Genomic DNA, 22690 nt, shown 5'->3' on the forward strand with positions numbered 1-22690 from the left:
ACGGAGGATGAGTATGAGACAAGGGGTATGGGACTTGGATTTAAAATACCACTTGTATGGTGAAATAAGCAAAAAAACCCCAAAACTATATAGTGGTGCTTGAAAGGTATTATTGTGCCCTGTTAAGTGATGGCCCCTTCTAGTCACATGGGTATGACATCAGCACAGGCCCTTCTCGCCACTTAGTAAAACGATTCTATAATAGAATTAGCATAAATAACAGGGGGAGGAACAACAGGCAGGGGGGCGGGAATCACTATGAATAGCCATCCCAGCTATCAGCTGATCGGCAGCTGCTGCCATTCAAAAAGCTGCTCATTTTACAAACTTTACTTGCTTGTGTTTCTAAAACATTACATCCTAGCTGACAACTAAAGCACTGGCTTTAGGTTATATACCAAAATCTTGATGATTGCTGCACTTTAACATCCATTTCCAATCCTCAGGATAAGTCGATGGAAGTGTGACAATCTGCACCCTGCCACTCAGCTGCTCCTGGTGGCACTAGTGGCCATAACTACCTAGCTTATGGAGCTGCACAGCTCTATCAACTGTATAGTGACCGCGGTTGGGTACTGCATATACGCCTCATATTTTAATCAGGAAGCGATTGTGCAGTACCGAGTCATGGTTACTATACAATTGATGGAGCTGTGCAGCTGCGCAAATGAGTAGGTCTGGCGGCGGCAATGAGAGGATCTGATCAGCGGGGGTGACGGGTGTTGCAATCCCATTGATCAGATGTTGATGACCTAGGCCATGGATGTTAAAGTCGCAGACACCCCCTTTTAAGGAGGTAATGTTTTTTTTTTTTGTTTGTTTTTTAAATCTTTGTAACATAGTTGGTGGTATCTCCTGATTTAAAGAAATGTTCCCATAGACTGCTATGTCTGAGCGGTTGCTCGCCATCATGATAGATTAGGGCTCTGGTTGGCATGTGTACTCGCTCACAGGCGGTGCGGATTCTTCTTGGGAGATCTACAATTGTTGGCAAGGAGCCTTTTAAGATCGTGTTAAGGAAAAAAAAAAATCCCATTTCCAGTGCCACATATAGATAACTACAGTGGAAATTCTCTTCTCTTTGGTGCATTGGTCTGGAGCCTGACTCAGGCCTGCTAATTAATGTTTAAATGGGTTATCCAAGTTTTATTAAAAATAAAACAGTACTTGCACACCTTCTAATCCTTTGCGGCGTCAGTGCTGCTAGCCCATGGTCCCACGCCAGTCTATCTTTATTTTGGCTGAAGCTGTGCCTTTCTGTATGTGACGAGTCAGTCACTGACTGATGGTCATGTCCTGTTCTGGAGAAGTCAGGTACTGCTATGTGCCACCGGGACGTCCTTTTTTTACATTTTTACATGGGATTCCAAAAAACGGAATACTGGAACTGGATTAAGGCGTGGGTGTGAAATAAATAATGAAGTAATCTAATATTTATGAGGTTGAAGATTAAGTAGGTGCCACAAAATATGATGGAGACAAATCTGTAAAGAAATTATACCTCTTAGGGAAGAATTGAAAGGAACAGAGGAAGCAATTTGTGCTTAGGCAATGAAAAAGAGCTTTCCTTCTGTTTGATCTGGCTGTCCTAAAATATATATATATAGGGCAGTAACCTAGGTATCAGAAAAGACTGGCAAGCAGAACTGTACCAGAACCAAAATGCACATTAGATTACTTCTAACGCCAATTTAAGAAAGAAAGAAAAAAAGAAAGTCGAACTAATGTATTGACATCCTCAAAAGAAAAAAAGTGTCTGAGATGGAAAATCCAACTTCAAAACTGGGGTATTAACATGGCGCAGGCATTGCCTTACCAACAATTTGTCTTGGAACAATCCATTTGGGAACTGGAGAAAGTGACGTTAAGAAAGCTACTTTACAGCCCAGTGTTTCTGGTAAGAAAACCGAAGAATAAGAGCAATCTGAAACCAAATATTTCATAAATGTATTTGTTCATGATTTAACTAGGTTGAAGAATATTTTATGACTTTTTTTTTTGTTTTTTTTTTATAATTTTTGCAGTCATGTTAATATCTTGTTTGGGAAAAAAAAAAAATCAGATTGATGTGAAGTCTTCCGAGGAGTAGGTAGAGGACCGCTTAAGGCCACTTTACACTCTGCGATATCGGTGCCGATATCGCTAGTGTGGGTACCCGCCCCCATCGGTTGTGCGACATGGGCAAATCGCTGCCCGTGGCGCACAACATCGCACGGACCCGTCACACTACTTACCTGCCCTGCGACGTCGCTGTGACCGGCGAAACGCCTTCTTTCTAAGGGGGCGGTTCGTGCAGCATCACAGCTGCGTCACTGAACCGCCGCCCAATAGAAGCGGAGGGGCGGAGATGAGCGGGACGAACATCCCGCCCACCTCCTTCCTTCCTCATTGCGGGCTGAAGGCAGGTAAGGAGAGCTTCCTCGTTCCTGCGGTGTCACACGTACTGATGTGTGCTGCCGCAGGAACGAGGAACAACTTTGTTACTGCTGCAGCAGCAGCAATATTAGAGAATGGACCCCCATGTCACCGATGAGCGATTTTGCAACAATGAAAAATCGCTCATAGGTGTCAGACGCAACGGCATTGCTAAAGCGACCGGATGTGCGTCACCAATTCCGTGATCCCAACGAGATCGCTTGAGCGATGTCGCAGCGTGTAAAGCGGCCTTTAGGCTTCAACAGATTTGTCTTGGGGCTAAACTGAAGTGTGGAGACCAAAATACCCCATTCCCTTTTTCACTCATTAAGCCCAGTACAAGAATCTTCACGGATGGGTTCCCCACAGCACAACCTCCAAAGTAGTCTCCTTTAGCAAAAGCTGGCAATGGATTGAATCCAATAAGTACTTCTGAGATAAGAACGACGAAGCATATTTAAATAACTTTGCAGTATGGATAGGTGGCAGGCGTGTAACTGTAGAGCAGGGGTCAGGAACCTTTTTGGCTAAGAGAGCCGTAAACGCCACATATTTTGAAATATAATTCCGCGAGAGCCGTACGATATGTTTAAAGGGCCATTGACAGATCAATCGCTGCAATGTTCACTTAGTACAGCAAGGAATGCTCCTCCCTGCTGTATAAAGCCACAACTGGACTGAAACAATGGTAATTAGCAGTAAAAAAATCAAATAAATAACTTACACTGTGAACTTGCGATGCATGACATCAGTCCAGCAGTCTGGCTTCTTCTTTTTCCTGCGCATGACTGGAAGCTGGCATTCTTCCCACCTGATGTTGAGAGAATGCCAGCTTTGAGGCATTCGCAGAAGAAAGAAGCTGGAATATTGGACATGTCACACAATGCATTGTCAGTTATGTCAATTATCTATTTTATTATTTTACAGCGAATTATTGTTTAGGTCCAGCGGTGGCTTAGTGCAGCAGAGAGGAACACTCCTTTGTGTACTAAGTGACCGCTGGAGCAATTGTATCTGTCAGTGGCCCAGACACCCTGCTTCCCATACAGCCTGCACCCCCCATATCACACACACACACTGCTCCCCATACAGCCTGCACCCCCCATATCCCACACACTACACCCCCATATGTCGCATACCCTGCTCCCCATACAGCCTGCACCCCCATATCACACACACTACACCCCCATATCTCACACACCCTGCTTCCCATACAGCCCGCACCCCCCCATATCACACACACACACTGCTCCCCATACAGCCTGCACCCCCCATATCACACACACACACACACTGCTCCCCATACGGCCTGCACCCCCCATATCACACACACACACACTGCTTCCCATACAGCCTGCACCCCCCAGATCTCACACACTACACCCCCATATGTCACATACCCTGCTTCCCATACAGCCTGCACTCCCCCATATCACACACACACACTGCTCCCCATACAGCCTGCACCCCCCATATCACACACACACACACACTTCTCCCCATAAAGCCTGCACCCCCCATATCACACACACACACTGCTCCCCATACAGCCTGCACCCCCCATATCCTACACACTACACCCCCATATGTCGCATACCCTGCTCCCCATACAGCCTGCACCCCCATATCACACACGCTACACCCCCATATCTCACACACCCTGCTTCCCATACAGCCTACACCCCCATATCTCTCACACCCTGCTTCCCATACAGCCTGCACCCCCCATATCACACACACACACACACACACTGCTCCCCATACGGCCTGCACCCCCCATATCCCACACACACTGCTTCCCATTCAGCCTGCACCCCCCAGATCTCACACACTACACCCCCATATGTCACATACCCTGCTTCCCATACAGCCTGCACCCCCATATCACACACAATACACCCCCATATCTCACACACCCTGCTCACATATCTCACCCTGCCTGTACCCCAACTTACCTCTCTCAAACACTCTGCACCCCTTCACATCCTTCTGTCACAGTCTGCAGCCCTCATATGCCCCTCACCCTGCAGCCCCCCTCACCCTCATGTCCCCTCTTTTCTTATTACCAGTCATGTGTCCAAATCTCCTTCAGGATTCAGTTCTCTTGCTTTCTGCCCGGCCTCCTGTGTCTCCTCCCACACAGTCACATGGGCGTGACGTCATCGCAGGTCCTGCAGGATGGAGATTCCGTCTGCTGTGCAGGTCAGGAGCACTCCTGCAGCTCAGACATGGCTGGTGGCCTCTCCAGGTCAGGGGCCCCCTCTACTGACACTGGGCTCCCCTGACTCACAGTTCGGCCACTACACAGCAGCACTACACATAGACGCAGAGCGGCTGCCGGGCCCCTATGTGTACTAGTGCCGCTGTGTAGTGGCCGGCCTGTGAGTCAGGGGAGCCCAGTGTCAGTAGAGGGGCGGCTCACTTCTCGTTCCCCCGCTGATCCGGTCTCCTCGGCGCATCGTCCATTGCTGTCGCTCGCTGACCTCTCAGCAGGCGCGCAGTGATGACGTCACCGCACTCGCTGCAGAGCTGTCAGAAGAACGCCGACAGTCACAGCGGGGAGAATGATAAGAGAGAGAGCGCGCCGCTCACTCCCTCATCATTGCTCTCAATTGTATCGGCACCTGCGATGCCGATGCAATTGAAAGCTCGATCCTCGGCGGGGGGCGGTGACAGCGCGGCCACCGGGCCCCCCTGAGTAGCCGGGTGCTGGCGCCGGCCCTGATCCTTCCCATAGACAGGTAGGAGCCCTGTCTGCGAGCCAGATACGGCCATCAAAAGAGCCATATCTGGCTCGCGAGCCATAGGTTCCCGACCCCTGCTGTAGAGGATTCAGGGGTTACAGTCACACCTGGACTTTTGAGGTTAGAGGAGCCTAATAAGTACTTTTTAGCCTATATGAGAAGACTAGAACTTTTAAAGACCCATGATTGCTGGTGATTTAGTTGGAAATTTTGCATTTGGGATCAAAACATTCAAATTACACCACTGGCAGGCGAAGTTCATTTACTACAGAAAACTGTCAGAAGGCCAGGGCAGGTGGCAGACAATAATCAAGGTTAGGATACAAGGTGAGTCAACTATGATGGATCACCTTATGATTGGTTGGGGAAGATGAACTTGATTATACGAGTAATGGCCCTCGTAATGGCCTTCTAATAGATCCTGAGTCAGTAAGCGTGTACCCATATGGCCATGTCAGGGCAGATAAAGTTCACTTTTGGACTTGGGACCAGCAGTGACAATGGCAGTGATAGGGAATGTTCTATAGCAAAAAAGTAAGTACATAGTCCAGAAGTTCTTCAGAGAAGCAGAGTTCTTCATAATGAGATACTGAGATTAAAATATTTACCCATTAACCCTTCTTCGGGGATCCTGTTTTCTCCAATGTTTCAATCAAAAAACGTAAAAGTGTGTGCTTCACAGCAGACAATAACTGTGTGCTCTCCATCCAGCTCCTGTGCTACTGTATTTGACACTAATTGAGGAAGGTTGGGCTCAGACACCTTTGTGTTTGGAGAGGAGCCTGCAGCTACAGAAACCTGTTTTTTGTGATCTTTGCTTATCACATCTGATGAGGAAGACTAGGAGAAGATGAACTTGCCTTCTCTGAAAATGTAATGGTTCTATTCACAAATGGCCAAATTGTATCTAAAAAAAGTAATTAAATGCCATATGTGTGTGTGTATGTGTGTGTGTGTATATATATATATATATATATATATATATATAGATAGATAGATAGATAGATAGATAGATAGATAGATAGATAGATAGATAGATAGATAGATACAGACAGACATATACACACACACCATCATCCACAGGACACTTTAGCTATCAGTAGGTGTTTAACAAATTATCTTCTCACTCTTATTTGACAAATTCCAGGACTTTGTCCAGACTTTACAAAAAAATGAATGTCGGAGTTCGGATGATTTATATATTTAAACCACTTGCATGAGCATCACTGTGCTTTGGTACATTGGGTGCTCAGCCCAGTGCGAGCCATTTGCAGCATTTGAGCTGCTCGCACTGCGTATAACAACAGCATAATTGGATGTAGTGTGTACAAAATAAATAAATGGAAAAGCCTACCCACCCTCCCCGAAAGTGATCTGTTTATGGCTGGCTGCCTGCTCAATTAGTGACTTCCATTGGGGTTCAGGTCAACTCCAGGTCCAGAACCAAACTTTTTCTGAAGTCTGGCTGAACTTGCCGAACTGAACTTCCATGGGTCCACTCACCTCTATCCATAACTAATATCCACAGAAGTTTATCACTCCTGCCCCATACACTGAGACCTTCTGTCTTGAGATGTTCAAGGTTGAGACACTGCACTCCTATTGGACCATTTTAGGGATTACTAAAGGCAGTAAGGGTTAGGCATTGAGGAGCAGGGCCCAGTTTTCTTATTTAGGTTTTCAACCATCTGTGGTCAGGAGTAATCTATTTGACATTGCTAGGTGTTAATGTTTTGCCAGTTAGGCTATGTTCACACAGGGTGTTTTTGCTGCCTTTTTTTAGCATGGGTTTTGCCCTGGTTTTATGCAAATCCATGCTAATAAAACTCTGCCTTCACAGTCCCATCAAAGCCTAAGAGATTCCTGAAATCTCATGTACACACACACAAACACCTGCGCTTTTTTCCTGACTGTTTTGTCTACCACCTTGGTTTTTGCTGCATTTTTTAAAGAATGAGCATGTCAATTCTTTCAGTGTTTTAGCCTCAATTTTACAGCAGATTTACGTTTTTTTACCCATACAAATCAATGAGTAAAACCGCAGCAAAAAACCCAAAACCTTCAAAACCACAGGTTATTTCCTGGCAAAACCTGAGATTTTGCTGCAGAAAAATATATGAATACTAGCTGTAGTACCCGGGCGTTGCCCGGGATAGTAACTATCTCTCTTCGAGTTTCTGTCTGTCTCTGTGTGTCTGTATAAGTCTCTCTGTCTGTCTCTCTCTGTGTCTCTATCCCTGTGTCTCTCTCTTTCTCTGTGTCTGTTTGTCTCTGTCTGTCTGTCTTGTTCCCCGGCTGTCTCCTTCCAGGGCTGTCTCTTTGCCCGTCTGTCTCTTTGCCCGTCTGTCTCTTTGCCCGTCTGTCTCTTTGCCCGTCTGTCTCTGTCTGTCTCTATCCGTCTCATCACCGACATCATAATACTTCACACATCGGCTTCTTATACTAACAGTTTATTTTGTTCTTATAGCAACCACTGACAGTTGCTATTAATAGCCCGTATCTCCCACGTCCATTCAGATTAATGGAGGCAGGATTTTGGAAACTAACTGTAAAGCACGGAGTTACATTTTCCCACCCAAACATAGTCTATGACATTCCCTGAGTCACATGGGGTGTCTGTGCAAAATTTCGTGATTGTAAATGCAACGGTGCAGATTCCTTTAGCGGACATACATACACACATACACACACATACACTCAGCTTTATATATTAGATATATGAATATGAAAAAATGCCCTGTGTGAACATAGCCTTACTGTATATTCAGTTCCATTTTGGATATTAATATCTAGTATGGTGTCTGTTTTAGGAGATAGAGATATATGGCTAATTCTCGTCCTTGTGTACACATAGGCCTTGAACACTGTAAAATATATATAGATAATGCAAAACAATCTGTTTTGCTAATGTGCATGCATTTGAGCCATTTAGTAGAAGCACGTATTGTTGGCTAGTGGAGAATATCCAATAGTTTGTTTATTATCTGGCCCAGAATATGTTTGGTGGACATTGGATCACACTGCTGTCTTTTCTCCCTCTTTTATTTTTCCTTTTTCTGTTTCTTATGCTATAGGGCCAGGGGCTAACATAAATATTATAATCTTATTCCTATTTGGGTTCTTTACGTGTTTACTGAAGCAGTAAGGGGCTGAATGTTTGTAATTGTGGCTTTAGTAAAAAAAAAAAAATTACTTAAGGGGGTAATTATACTTTTTCTAGTAAGTGGCTTAACTACCGTAAATTAACATCTTTCATTTTGATAAGGACTGTAAACTTTATTACTTGTAATAATGTTTTTTCTTTTAGTTTAATGTGGCAAAAATTCTAATTCTATCAAAATTATAATTTGGCTCCTAAATTTTTCGACTTGGATCCTGAATTATCAAACTGTTTTAGCCAGAAATCCAACATAAAACTACTTGAATGTAGCCAAATCTTGGCGCAACTCATTTTTTAAAATGAAATAATTATTATTATTATTTATTATTATAGCGCCATTTAGTCCATGGCGCTTTACAAGAGAAAGAGGGTATACATACAACAATCATTAACAGTATAAAACAGACTGGTAAAGGAGGAGAGAGGACCCTGCCCGCGAGGGCTCACAGTCTACAGCATCAATTATAGCTTGAATTATACCAGTAACTGAATCCAGTCACCGACTGGAGTACATATCATGCGGTGCCACACGTGAGCTACAATATGCACGGAATTCATCAGCGCAGTATTCATCATGACTGGCATGCTAAACGCCAATCTTGATGAGTAGGGACTGTTAGACTTTTCTTAGTGGCTACTAGTATATAGTTAACTATTCTAACTTTCTCTCGCTCTCTCTCTTTTTTTTTTTTTTTTTTTAAATGGATACATTTTTTCCAGGACAGCAATGAAAACCTTGTGGTGCTATTATGGAGAAGGCTGTAAGCACATCAGAACCTTTGCCTTCTAAATCATCTCAGGTGTCTAGTAAAAAAGAGACGGACTCAACCAAAGAAGTGGACTCGAGTACAATACAGAAGGGAAAGCGAGCTGGGTTTGTGCTGGTACATGCAGGTAAGTGGTAATCCATGCACTGCAATGTCATGATTGACAAGTATAAATACAGTATAAGTACCTCAGTCTAACTATAGTCAGTAGTGATGAGCGAGCACTACCATGCTCAGGTGCTCTGTCCTTATAACTAGTGATGAGCGAGCACTACCATGCTCAGGTGCTCGGTCCTCATAACTAGTGATGAGTGAGCACTACCATGCTCGGGTGCTCTGTACCCGTAACTAGTGATGAGCGATCACTACCTTGCTTGGGTGCTTGGTACTCGGAACTAGTGATGACCGCGCACTACCATACTCAGGTGCTTTATCCTTGTAACGAGCAGTTGGATCCTTGAATGGACACGATTCAAGTAAGTACCTTGTACATTAGAAGTCAGTGGGGGACTTGAGGTGTTTTTTTTTTTGGGAAATCCTCTGGGGGAAAAAGTCCCCATTGACTTCCATTATACTCTGTACATGAGTCACACCCATCTGAGTATAGAACTGTTCGTTACGAAGACCGAGCACCCGAGCATGGTAGTTTTCTCAACAGTTGCCCCCCACTAGTTGACCAATAATTCTCTTTCTATCCAACTATTTTTTTTTTTGCAAGAATACCATGTCTTTGGGAATCATTTGGGAATAATTGTCTTAGCTGCCTTGGCTCTGTTATAAGCAAGTGCTATGACTTTAGTGTGAACAGTGCTATAGATATATTAAAATGCTACTACGACAGACCATTCATAATATATTTTATCTATTTATTTTGTTCCATTATTTTTTTAATTTTTTTGTGTGCCAATTTGTAGGTGCTGGATATCACTCTGAATCCAAAGCCAAGGAATATAAACATGTCTGCAAACGTGCGTGTAAAAAGGTAGGACTGAATTGTTGTGTGTTGTACTAGTAAAATATTAATATGGGGAAAGCTTTATAGTTTGTGGTATTGGCCACAATTGACTGTTTTTACAGTGATGGCATATTGCAGGGACTTGTCATTACTTTTCATTTGCTGACAGTCTAGCGCACACGTTCCCTTTCCCCTTTTTTAATTTTTTTTTACAGTCAATGGACCTGCAGTCCTGGCCGACTCAAGTCGACATTGCCACTGCTTTTCCTTGCACAGCTTTGAGGTGTGAGAACGCCTCTGAACTTAATACGGGGTCGAAAGAAATATATTAAGATATATATAATAATTGATACTCACCTGTTCAGTGCCCTGCTTCTCCACTGTCACCACTCCAGGGGTCCACAATTAGTCTTTGTTCACATCCCTGCAGCGATGACAGCACACACTGCCCTCAGCAGTCTCCTGCTGTGCATGCATGCATCATGGCTAAAGTAAGGTATTGTCTGCAGCGGTCATATAGATGTGTGGCATGTTGCTGTAAAATAAATTGTTACTGGTGGAGACTATTGGGCTATGCGCCCATAGGAGCTCGCACCTGCGGATTTTGCCGCGGAAAACGTGCGGATTTATCTAGATTTTCTAGATAAATCCGCAGGTTTCAGCAAGTACAGACACTCCCCATGTTATCCTATGGGACAGGGGGAGTGTCTGTGTCCCATAACTGCATATCATTCATGCATGTCATTCATGCATTCATGGAGATAGAGGCCGGAACTTCAGCAGGTAAGTCGCATGAATGTCCGCAGGTTTTCCGCAGCTATTTCGCTGGAATCCCGCAGCTATGTATAACTCAGGATTTCGGGGAGCTGCTGCGGGAAACCTGCGAACATTCCTGCGGATATATCAGCGGGTGCGAGCTCCCGTGGGCACATAGCCTTAAGGCCCTGTCACACACACAGATAAATCTACGGCAGATCTATGGTTGCAGTGAAATTGTGGACAGTCAGTGCCAGGTTTGTGGCTGTGTACAAAAGCAACAATATGGCCATGATTTCACTGCAACCACAGATCTGCCAAAGATTTATCTCTGTGTGTGACGGGGCCGTTAGAGTAGCGGTGCTGCTGGAGGACCACACAGAAGTAATGGGTACTTTATTTCTAAGGGCTGTGTGCACACTGCGTTTTTTTTATGCCCTTTTTGATTATTTTTGGGTGCATTTTTGTTACAAAACTGCCTGCCTATCCTTATGCCAGCAAAGTCAATGAGAATTATGTACTTCTGCGCATATGTTGCTTACTTTTCCTTTGCAGATTTTGTGCAAAAAATATACCGCAGCGTTTTTTCAGCCCACGATCAGGGTTCAGAGCGTTTTGGACGCAGTGTGTTATCGCTTCTTCCAAAATGCTGCAATGTACAATACAAGCACAGTGGATGGGATTTCTAGAAATCTCCTGCCCACTGTGCTTGTTTTGCCCGCAGCGTAAACTGACCTGCGGTGCGGCTTCCCGAGCTGCAGCGTGTCAATTTATCCTTATGGAGCCGCGAGTGTTCTCCGCATGGAGAACATAGAGAAAGTCTGCAGTGGCCCGAACCCTGATCGTGGGCACGAGCAGCTGCGGTCTCCTGCGGACGGCACTTGCGGCCCTGCAGGAGACGACATTCTGTGTCGAGGATGCAGCATGTCCAGATTGAGGTCACATAGCCGAAATTATGATTATTATTTATTATAGCGCCATTAATTCCATGGCGCTTTACAACTGAAAAGGGTATACATAAAAACTAGTACAACAATCATTAACAATACAAAACAGACTGGTACAGGAGGAGAGAGGACCCTGCCCGCGAGGGCTCACAGTCTACAGGGGATAGGTGATGATACAATAGGTGAGGACAGAGCTGGTTGCGCAGTGGTGTAGTAGGCTTGTTGGAAGAGATGGGTCTTCAGGTTCCTCTTGAAGCTTTTCACAAAAATGCATGAAAAACACATGGAAAAAAAAAAGCGAATGGAAAATTCAGCAAATAACGCGCTTTTCTTTTTCTGCTAGGAGATGCAGAAATTTCTGAAACAAAATCCGCAACGTGTGCACATACCGTTACAGCTCTTAGCATATTTAAAAATCTAGGACAACATCTTAAAGGGGTTTTCCACTTTCAGGAACGTGGACCCCAAACACTGAAAAAATACCTAAATGACAGCATCTTCTCGCTGTCCCTGGTCTCAGCGTCGGCTTCCTGCACACAACTGCTCTGGTCTCGGTGTGCTAGCTGCAGCTGTGGCGTTGCGACAACAGCTCATGTCACCGAGCTGGAGCTTGGTGGCTCGTGCTGTTCTCCTCGGCACAGCTGCTCATTCTAAGCTGTGCCTCCAGCAGTTTACGCGCTGTCGATGTGACTTCACAACTGCAGCCAAAACACAGAGACCCGATCAGAGGAGGGGAGAGGGCGCTCGCACAGGGTGGGTGAGGACCTGCTCGGTTTATTATTTTAGAGTGTTTGGGGTCCACTTTACCTTTTTATTAGCGCTTCCTGTCCATTGCATTTTTATATTTTATGCTTCTGGCGACTTGTATTGATGCAGTTGGGAATTATATCCTCATTCCATAGTCACTACATGGTTCAGGGGTCTTTGTCAAAACTGATTGCCCAAAACAAACGTTCTCCCAAGTTTCCAAGAAACTGGAGGACATCCTCCTAGGTGGTCCAAATGGTTCTTATTTGTGGCAGATGACCATTTTTTTGTTTCTGTTTCATACCTACAAGCAAAACATTACATTCATTTAGTTTTTCCTTTTTGACTTTTTTTTTTTTTTTTCACGGCAGGAGAGGAAATAAGGTTGTCATGTGTAAAAGAATGCATACTTTTTTCCATAAATGTGTGTAATTCACTTACTCTTTGTAATTCAGATTGCACGCACATGCCAATGCGTTACACACCAGAAAAGTATGTGGTTCCATCTCCGAAAGGAATGATCCCTTCACTGCACTAGCCAAGGCCACTTTCTGCCGGAGTCGTTGCCTGACACCGGCATCTTTATTACATAACCTGTATTTTCATTAGTCTGTACTTGGCTCCGGGAAAAAAAATGCATCCTTTGACTTGAGCTGAATACCTCAAGCACATGGTCTGAAATGTAATTTTAGAGGAAATGATTCCTGCTGGCGTGTGTGCGAGCGGGGCAGCGTCTGAATTTCTCCCTTGTTTAAGAAGCCAGCTAAAAAGTAAGCTTGGCAAATGAGGAGACAGATATGGCAGCGGAGACGTTCGGGAGAATATTTATAAGGATCTGGGGAAGGATTTTGCTATGAGTTACCGCTTTTTACTAGACTGGACGTTTTTTTGTTAAGGCAATATTTCCTGTTCCTACTCACAAACGTGTGAGGCGCTTGACCTTCGTGCGGTGGCATGCTTCACCCACGTCCATACCAATTCTGTGATAACTTTAAGATGAATCACGGCTCGAAAATCAAGATGTTAACATGCCAGACGTATATTAATCTGAAGTCGTGCATGCAAAGCCGGCTTGTCCAAATGTTTCCCAAATGTGATATTCTTACTCAGGAATAGTTTATGCTTTTTTTTCTTCCCCCAATGATTTTTGTCTTCTATATATCTTGCTAAAAGAAAATTCCACTCTGCACATGAGTTTGAGGGTACACTCACATGAGCATATGACTCGGACAAGTGCAATGCGAGAAAAATTTGCATTGCACTCAGACCTTCGTTATTCATTGAGGGAGAGCAAATGGTCAGCTTTTTTCTCATCTAGATTCTGGATGAGAGAAAGGTCGCAGCATGCTGCGATTGTCAGTGAGAGCCGTGTCACTCGCACCTATAAAAGTCTATGGGTGCGAGTGAAACATCAGACTGCACTCGGATGACATCTGAGTGCAGTGTGATAATCGCATCAGCTGACAATGGAGGAGATGGGATGATTAGTCCCTCTCCTCTGGAGCTTCCTCTCATTCCTCCGCAGCTGTAATCCGATCGCCGAATTGAATCACAGTTGCATGACACTCGACTCACTCTGGCAGCGTAGTGGGAACCGAGGGTCATTAGCATATTGCAACTGATTCACTCGCATTAGATGCCATACGATCGTTTGAATCCAGCCTTATATAGATAGCGGCACTTCCCCCAGTGCCAGGTACCTGTTATTGATTAGAATTTAAACTAAATTGTACATGTCTATGTTAAAGAAGTTTTGCCATCTTCTATCTTCAAAAGCGCACCTCTCCCCAGACTCCTGGCTTCATGCGTCATCGTCCTGCACTGTACTCTGTCCCATTCTGCAGAGACGGCTTTGTCTCTGCAGCATTGCATCAGCACAGGAGCATTGAAGTTAGCTGGATTCAGCAATCCGTCCAGTTTCAGAGCAGCTGTCACGGGCATGTGGTTTCTGGCTATAGAAAGTCACAGCATTTGGCCGCGCAATATGCTCCCTGACTTTCTATTGTTCCTGTTGTCAGAATTCATTGTAATAGGTAGCTTTCAGGCTGCATTTTCATATATCCCCTTTTTGGACCCAGCAGGAGCTCACCTTCCACCCAGCTGCTGATCACCAGTATTCTCTTGGTGCTTAAATACTCCCTTTTCCCCTGGACTGGTGCTGGTGATATTATTCACTTCATTCACACTCTGGTTGCAAGCAGGTGGTTTGTTCTCATCTTTAGTTTCATTGTTAATGCTCGCTGAACTCCTGCCTGTATCATCTATGAATCAGTAGTTCATGCATTTTCCCTCGTTTGTCCCCCTTGTGTCTTTTTTTTTAACGTTTATTCAGGTTGACGAAGAGATCATCCCATCCGTTCCTTATTTGGGGCCCAGCACTAGGGATACCTAGGGTCAGGTATCCAGCTTGGCGCATAGGGGCGGACCGTATCTAGGGTGGAGAGAAACCCCAGGGACCAGCTGTAGGTTTGGTCAGGGGTCACCATCTTCCCCTTCTCTAGACGCAGCGGTCCCCTTCCCCTTCCTTTCGCCGCTCGCTTGGTACTTCCCCTTACCTAGCATGACAGCAGCACTTACATGCTGACTAGGAAAGAGCTTGTAAGCGCTGCACTTCTTGCCTAAGATACTGTCCGCCTCCTATAGACTGGAGGGTTGGCTGGTAACCTAGGCAACAAGCTGCAAACTATAGAATTTAAAATCTCCATTTATGTCTGTGGTAAATTACAAAGTCGCTTGTTTTTACAATAATTTTGCAGTACTTCCCCATTTAAGATGAGACGACCTTTTTAAAGGGTAACTGCACTTGCAAGTTTACTTTCCAGACTAAGCTATCATGCGTATGAGAAATAACACGACTTCTGGCCAATCTGTGACTACCAGCTTTCCCTCTGGAATCTCACTCCATTTGCATTTGATTCTGAGCTGATGGGAGGAGACTGGCTGCTGACCTCTACTATGCACAACACACAGAGACGGATTCATGCTCTTCGTTCTTTAGCTAGTGCAAAAAAAAGAAGCAGCCGCAGCATAGAGCAAAATATACATCAGCACTGAGAAGTGTAGATGTGAATCCAGCTCTGATGTGAGGTAAAAGACTTGTTAAAAAGAAAACTCATTGTGCTCTTTGTGTCTTCCTCTGCCTGTTTTCTCGCTCTGCCCCTCACTCCTCATATATATATTAAATAGTTAAATAGGTTGAAAAAAAGTCTGAGGTCCATCAAATGCAACCTTTCTCCACCATTATACATTTTTTTGTCACTAAATTATCTATAACTTAATGATTTTTTTGCTGAGGAAGTCATCCAGCCCTTCATTGAAAGCTGTTATAGTGTCTGCCATTACTACATCTTGAGATAGGGCAAGCCATAGTTTGACTGCTCTAACAGTAAAGAATCCTTTCCTATTTAGCTGCTTGAATCGCCATTCTTCCATATGTAGCAAGTGTCCCCTGGTCCTTTGTATATCCTTTGAAAGGAATTAATCGTGTGCCAGTTTTTTGTATTGACCAAACATGTATTTATACACATATCTCATCTGAGATGTCTTTTTCTAAGCTAAATAAGCCCAACTTTTGTAACCTTTTTTTATATGAGAGACCTGCTGCTGCTCAGCTTACTTGTAACCAGAATAGCCACGTCGTTTTCCTGTTCATGGTTAAACCTCATTTATCAATGTTGAACCTTGTTTTCCAAGTGTCTGTCCATTCTGATATCTTATCCAAATCATTTTGTAATGTACTATCAAGGTTTTAGTTAGGGCAGATTAGTAGGGTCTTAACGACCTGTAAACATGATGTATTGTGGCTAGTGATGGGTGAACTCGCAGATATACGGGATCAGCGAGACTAACTGGACTTTAACAAAAAAAAAACCCAGATCCGGCCCGGAATGATCCCTGATATCTGGCTGGATGCCCGTGTCCATGTTAGTCTATGGGGACCAGAATCTGGCTATTAAAAATAGTGGTAGTGATAGGGGGATAGGAGCAGGTGCAGTATAGTTACCGAGGCTCGGTGCAGTATAGTTACCGAGGCTCGGCGCAGCTGTACACTGCTCCCACGGCCGCCCATTCACTTCCGGGGCCGCTCATTAGGCTCATGCATATGCACTGCTTTCCCCGCCCATCGGTGTCTGTGATTGGTTGTAGTTATAATGATTGATTGCTCTCAGTGAGAGAAACAAAATTATAATAGTTCCATAATTGTAGTCATACGCGCCTCCACCCTGAGTAACAGCATGTCTGACTGCTTCCAATCACAGACCTGATCTGTGGATCTATCATGGTATAAAAATAAATGAAAAAAAATTGGTTTAGGATTATTATTTTTCACTTTATTTTTCCTTAATTTTTTTCTTTTATTTCCCGAATGCCGGACCTGGATCATTAGCTAGAGTTCTTTGAGAATTCCGGCCCTGGGTCTGGCACTCTGGTACCTTTTTAAACCGTGCGGATCTGGATTTTTATAGTCCAGGTCCGCCTGTCACTAATTGTGGCATCAGACTCTGAGTCCTAATACTCGGGGGTCAGAGTCTGATTGTCCCTAAACCTCCTAATCTTTGGATCTTAATATCTTTTGTTTTTAGGTAAAGGCATCTGTCTCCCTTATTTATACAATATCCATTGTCTGCTTTTTTGTATAACTTGAGGCACTACTATAGTAGTATGACAATCCATATGACAAACTATTAAAACATCTCATAATTCATCATATGTCTTTACAAATTGATTCTTTTACGGATTGTCATGCTCATCTGTTGCTCTTCATTATACAGGCAATTGAAAAGCTACAAGCTGGTGATCTGGCCACAGATGCCGTTACCGCGGCTTTGGTGGAGTTGGAGGTATGTGTGATGATATACTGTACAAATGTGAGATTATGTATTATACACTTCACACAAAGAAAAAATCTGAAATACTTTACCGAGTAGTAGAAAATATGGTTGCTCCTATCTTTACATGCAATAATCCAAATCCATTGACCAACATTAATTGGTACAAAAAATAAAGACTGGATAAGCATAAGATAAAAAACAAATAATCCAAAACTATATTCCATCACCTTTAAAATGGGAAATCCACAACAAACGTTAAAAACATGTTCATCTGACGCGTTTCTGGCAGAAACATTCTACAACTAAGGGCTTTATTCTAGAAATGCATCAGGGAAAATGCTTTTATCAATATTTGCTGATTTTTTTACCATTTTAAAGTGATGGAATAAAGTTTTGGATAATTGATCTGTATGGTGAGCCAATCTTTCTTGCTGTCTTGGCTTTAAAAATAAAGTCTCCAGCTATCCACCGTCACACATTGCTCCAGTTACGTGACCATGCTGGAACCACTGTCTTTTGTCCAGCTAAAGAAAAGAAGCAAGGATCCCAGGACTGTGATTAGGCCAGTAACAAAGGATTGTGGATACTGGCCTAACTGAAACTTATTAGCAAGTTATATGATTTTGCTACCGTATTTTTCGGACCATAAGACGCACTTTTTTTCCTCCAAATTTGGGAGGAAAGTGTGGGGTGCGTCTTATGGTCTGAAGCTGCGGGATAGGGAGCTGTGGGGAGTCAGCGTTATGGAGTGGGATCACAGGAGGCAGGGAGGGTCGCTGCTACAGGAAGCCGGGGCTGGAGAAACCACGTGTGCCCGCTGCTTAAAGTAAGTGAATATTCATTAGCTGCTCCCCGCCCACCTCTCTCTGCAGTCAGCGGGGGTGAGGAGCAGCAAATCAATAGTTTAATGTAAACAGCGGTCACACGTGGGAGCTCCAGCCCCTGGCTTCCTGCAGAGGCTTGGGAGACGGTGTGACCGCTGTTTAGGAGGCAGGAGCAGGGGGACGCTGTAGTCATGTCTCGCCCGGGGGAACTGCACATCACTGCAGTGTCCAGGCCAGAGCATGGCATACCTTCACAGCACAGACCGCAGTCTCTGTGCTGAGGGCTCACATTACTTTCACTTTGCTCCTGCCTCTGCACTAGAAACAGTCTCCCGCAGCTGACAAGGACCTACAGTGATGTAATGCAGAGGGGTGGCCAGAGCAGCACAGAACAGCACAGTGCCCGCCTCTTCATTACATCACTGCAGGTCCTCCATGCTGAGCAGCACATCAGTAAAAGTAAGGCAATAAATAATATAGTATAAAGGCATTACTGTACACACACACACACACACACACACACTATATAACTATACACAGACACACTATATAACTATACACAGACACACTATATAACTATACACAGACACACTATATAACTATATACACACACACACACTCACACTCTATATAACTATATACACACACACACAGTATATAACTATATACACACGCGCGCGCACACACACACACACACACACACACACAGTATATAACTATATACACACACACAATATAACTATATACACACACACACACACTATATAACTATATATATATACACACACACTATATAACTATATATATATATACACACACACACACTATATAACTATATATACACACACACACACAAAATATAACTATATACACACACACACACACACACACACACACACTATAACTATATACACACACACACACCACATTGGAGGATCACACATATAATGATGGGGAACATACATATTCCATGATGGGGGCCATATATACCTTGAAGGTACCCAGAATGGGGGATATGAGGACAGAATTTGGGGATATTATTACCTCAGTAACACTGTCGGCAGTAAAATAACAGTGTGTCATGGCCACATTCTTTTATTTTAATTTTATTTTTTTTTCTATTTTTTCCTCCTCTAAAACAAGGGTGCGTCTTATAGTCCGGTGCGTCTTATAGTTCGAAAAATACGGTACTTAAAGCAGATTTCTGTTTTGTTTTTTTTTGCCTAGAAAACTCCCTTTTAACTTATATGTTCAAATATTAAGTGTGATGGAATGATAAGACTTTTTAATTTTGATTATTTTTTTCCTTACGTAGGATTCCCCATTTACAAATGCTGGAATGGGTTCAAATTTGAATCTACTTGGAGAAATTGAATGTGATGCCAGTATCATGGATGGAAAGTCTTTAAGTTTCGGAGCAGTTGGATCTTTGAGTGGTACGATCCATGATAATTATTTGCATCATCTGGAAAGGTGTTACAGATTGAAATAGCATCAAAATTGATTGTAATTCATGTTATCTTTAAAGATTTCTATAGATTTACAGTGCCCAGTGTTGTAGATGGGGCAGTACGGCTGCTCATAGGTTAGCGATGTTACTTTGTAATGCTGGGGTCCCGGGTTCAAGTCCCACCAAGGACAACATCTGCAAGGAGTTTGTATATTCTCCATGTGTTTGTGTGGGTTTCCTCTAGGTACTCCGGTTTCCTCCTACACTTTAAAGACATACAGATAGGGAATTTAGATTGTGAGCCCCAGTGGGGACATTAACCCCTTCAGCCCCCAGCCTGTTTTCACCTTAAAGACCTGGCCATTTTTTACATTTCTGACCAGTGTCACTTTGACAGGTTATAACTCTGGAACGCTTCAACGGATCCTGGCAATTCTGAGATTGTTTTTTCGTGACATATTGTACTTCATGTCAATGGTAAATTTAGGCCGATATTTTTTGCGTTTATTTGTGAAAATTTTGGAAATTTGGCGAAAATTTTGAAAATTTTGCAATTTTCAAAATTTGAAATTTTATGCCCATAAATCTGTGAGATATGTCACACAAAATAGTTACTATATAACATTTCCCATTTGTCTACTTTACACCAGAGCAATTTTCGAAACAAATTTTTTTTCCGTTAGGAAGTTAGACGGGTTCAAAGTTCATCAGCAATTTTTCATTTTTCCAACAAAATTTACAAAAAAATTTTTTTAGGTACCACATCACATTTGGAGTGACTTTGAGAGACCTAGGTGACAGAAAATACCCAAAAGTGACCCCATTCTAAAATCTGCACCCCTCACACTGCTCAAAACTACATCCAAAAAGTTTATTAACCCTTTAGGAGCTTTACAGCAACCAAAGCAATGTGGAAGGAAAAAAATGAAAATTTTACTTTCTTTGTCGCTCCATTGGGAGACCCAGACAATTGGGTGTATAGCTTCTGCCTCCGGAGGCCACACAAAGTATTACACTTTAAAAAGTGTAACCCCTCCCCTCTGCCTATACACCCTCCCGTGCATCACGGGCTCCTCAGTTTTATGCTTTGTGTGGAAGGAGGCAAAAGCGTCTAGCCAGGCTTCCGCAGGTCCGCACGTTCCTGCAGGGAGTTTGCCACATAGTCCCACCTTATAAGCGTCCGCTGGAACCCTGGGACCATAACAGGGTGCTAACGGCTCTTCAGAAACCACCTTTCGAGCCGCTGCGGGATATCTCTTTATCACGTCTTTCGCAGAAGGTGGCATTTCTAGTGGCAGTTACATCGCTCCGTAGAGTGTCGGAGCTGGCAGCGCTGTCATGCAAAGCCCCCTTCCTGGTGTTTCACCAGGATAAGGTGGTTCTGCGTCCTGTTCCGGAATTTCTCCCTAAGGTGGTATCTCCTTTTCAACTCAATCAGGATATCTCCTTACCTTCATTTTGCCCTAATCCAATTCACCAATGTGAAAAGGATTTGCACTCATTAGATCTGGTGAGAGCACTCCGGCTCTACGTGTCTCGCACGGCGCCCCTGCGCCGTTCAGATGCGCTCTTTGTCCTTGTCGCTGGCCAGCGTAAGGGTTCGCAGGCTTCCAAGTCAACCTTGGCTCGGTGGATCAAGGAACCGATTCTTGAAGCCTACCGTTCTTCTGGGCTTCCGCTTCCTTTGGGGCTGAAAGCCCATTCTACCAGAGCCGTGGGTGCGTCCTGGGCATTGCGGCACCGGGCTACGGCTCAACAGGTGTGTCAGGCAGCTACCTGGTCTAGTCTGCACACTTTCACGAAACACTATCAGGTGCATACCTATGCTTCGGCAGACGCCAGTCTAGGTAGGCGAGTCCTTCAGGCGGCGGTTGCCCACCTGTACGAGGGGGTCGTTTTCGGCTCTTTTTATCGAGGTATTCTTTTACCCACCCAGGGACTGCTTTTGGACGTCCCAATTGTTTGGGTCTCCCAATGGAGCGACAAAGAAGAAGGGAATTTTGTTTACTTACCGTAAATTCCTTTTCTTCTAGCTCCTATTGGGAGACCCAGCACCCGCCCCTGTTCCCTTCGGGCTGTTTGTTCTTTTGTGTACACATGTTGTTCATGTTGAATTGTTCTTTTGGTTCATGGTTTTCAGTTCTCCGAACATCCTTCGGATTGAATTTACCTTAGACCAATTTATAAGTATCCTCCTTCCTGCTTTTGCACCAAAACTGAGGAGCCCGTGATGCACGGGAGGGTGTATAGGCAGAGGGGAGGGGTTACACTTTTTAAAGTGTAATACTTTGTGTGGCCTCCGGAGGCAGAAGCTATACACCCAATTGTCTGGGTCTCCCAATAGGAGCTAGAAGAAAAGGAATTTACGGTAAGTAAACAAAATTCCCTTCTTTTTACACAAAAATGTTACTTTAGCCATAAAATTTAGCATTTTCACAAGGGTATCAGGAAAAATGCACCATAAAATTAATTGTGCAATTTCTCCTGAGTACACCGATATCTCATATGTGGGGGAAATCAATTGTTTGGGCGCACGGCAAGGCTCGGAATAGAAGGAGCATCATTTGAATTTTTGAAAGCAAAATTGTCTGGAATAATTAGCAGATGCGATGTTGCGTTTGGAGACCCCCTGAGGTGCCTAAACAATGGAGCTCCCCCACAAGTGACCCCATTTTGGAAACTAGACCCCTCATGGAATTTATCTAGATGTTTATTGAGCACTTTGAACCTCTGGGGGCTTCACAAAAGCTAATAACTTTGAGCCGTGAAAATAAAAAAAAAAAAAAATTACCACGAAATTGTTACTTCAACCAGGTAGCTTTTTTTCCCACAAGCGTATCAGGAAAAATTGCAACATAAAATGTATTGTGCATTTTCTCCTGAGTACACAGATACCTCATATGTGGTGGAAATCAAATGTTTGGGCGCACAGCAGGGCTCGGAAGGCAAGGAGCGACATTTGACTTTTCAAACGCAAAATTGTCTGGAATCGTTAGTGGATGCCATGTTGTGTTTGGAGACCCCCTGAGGTGCCTAAATATTAAAGCTCCCCCACAAGTGACCCCATTTTGGAAACTAGACCCCTCATTGAAT

The 22690-nt window shown here is 43.9% G+C and overlaps 1 protein-coding gene across 2 annotated transcripts in view; it reads left to right on the forward strand.

Moving 5' to 3' along the window:
• The window catches only part of TASP1 (taspase 1), a 231985-nt gene that overhangs the window by 17012 nt on the left and 192283 nt on the right, over positions 1-22690 (forward strand). For both annotated transcript variants that reach the window (XM_075338063.1, XM_075338064.1), the window contains exons 3-6: positions 9040-9213; positions 10001-10068; positions 17264-17332; positions 19463-19583. In XM_075338063.1, coding sequence (XP_075194178.1) covers positions 9069-9213; positions 10001-10068; positions 17264-17332; positions 19463-19583 — 403 coding nt within the window. In that variant the 5' untranslated portion in view covers positions 9040-9068. The remainder of the gene's footprint in view (positions 1-9039; positions 9214-10000; positions 10069-17263; positions 17333-19462; positions 19584-22690) is intronic.

This window comes from Anomaloglossus baeobatrachus, chromosome 3 (assembly GCF_048569485.1).
Source record: "Anomaloglossus baeobatrachus isolate aAnoBae1 chromosome 3, aAnoBae1.hap1, whole genome shotgun sequence".
NCBI lineage: Eukaryota > Metazoa > Chordata > Amphibia > Anura > Aromobatidae > Anomaloglossus > Anomaloglossus baeobatrachus.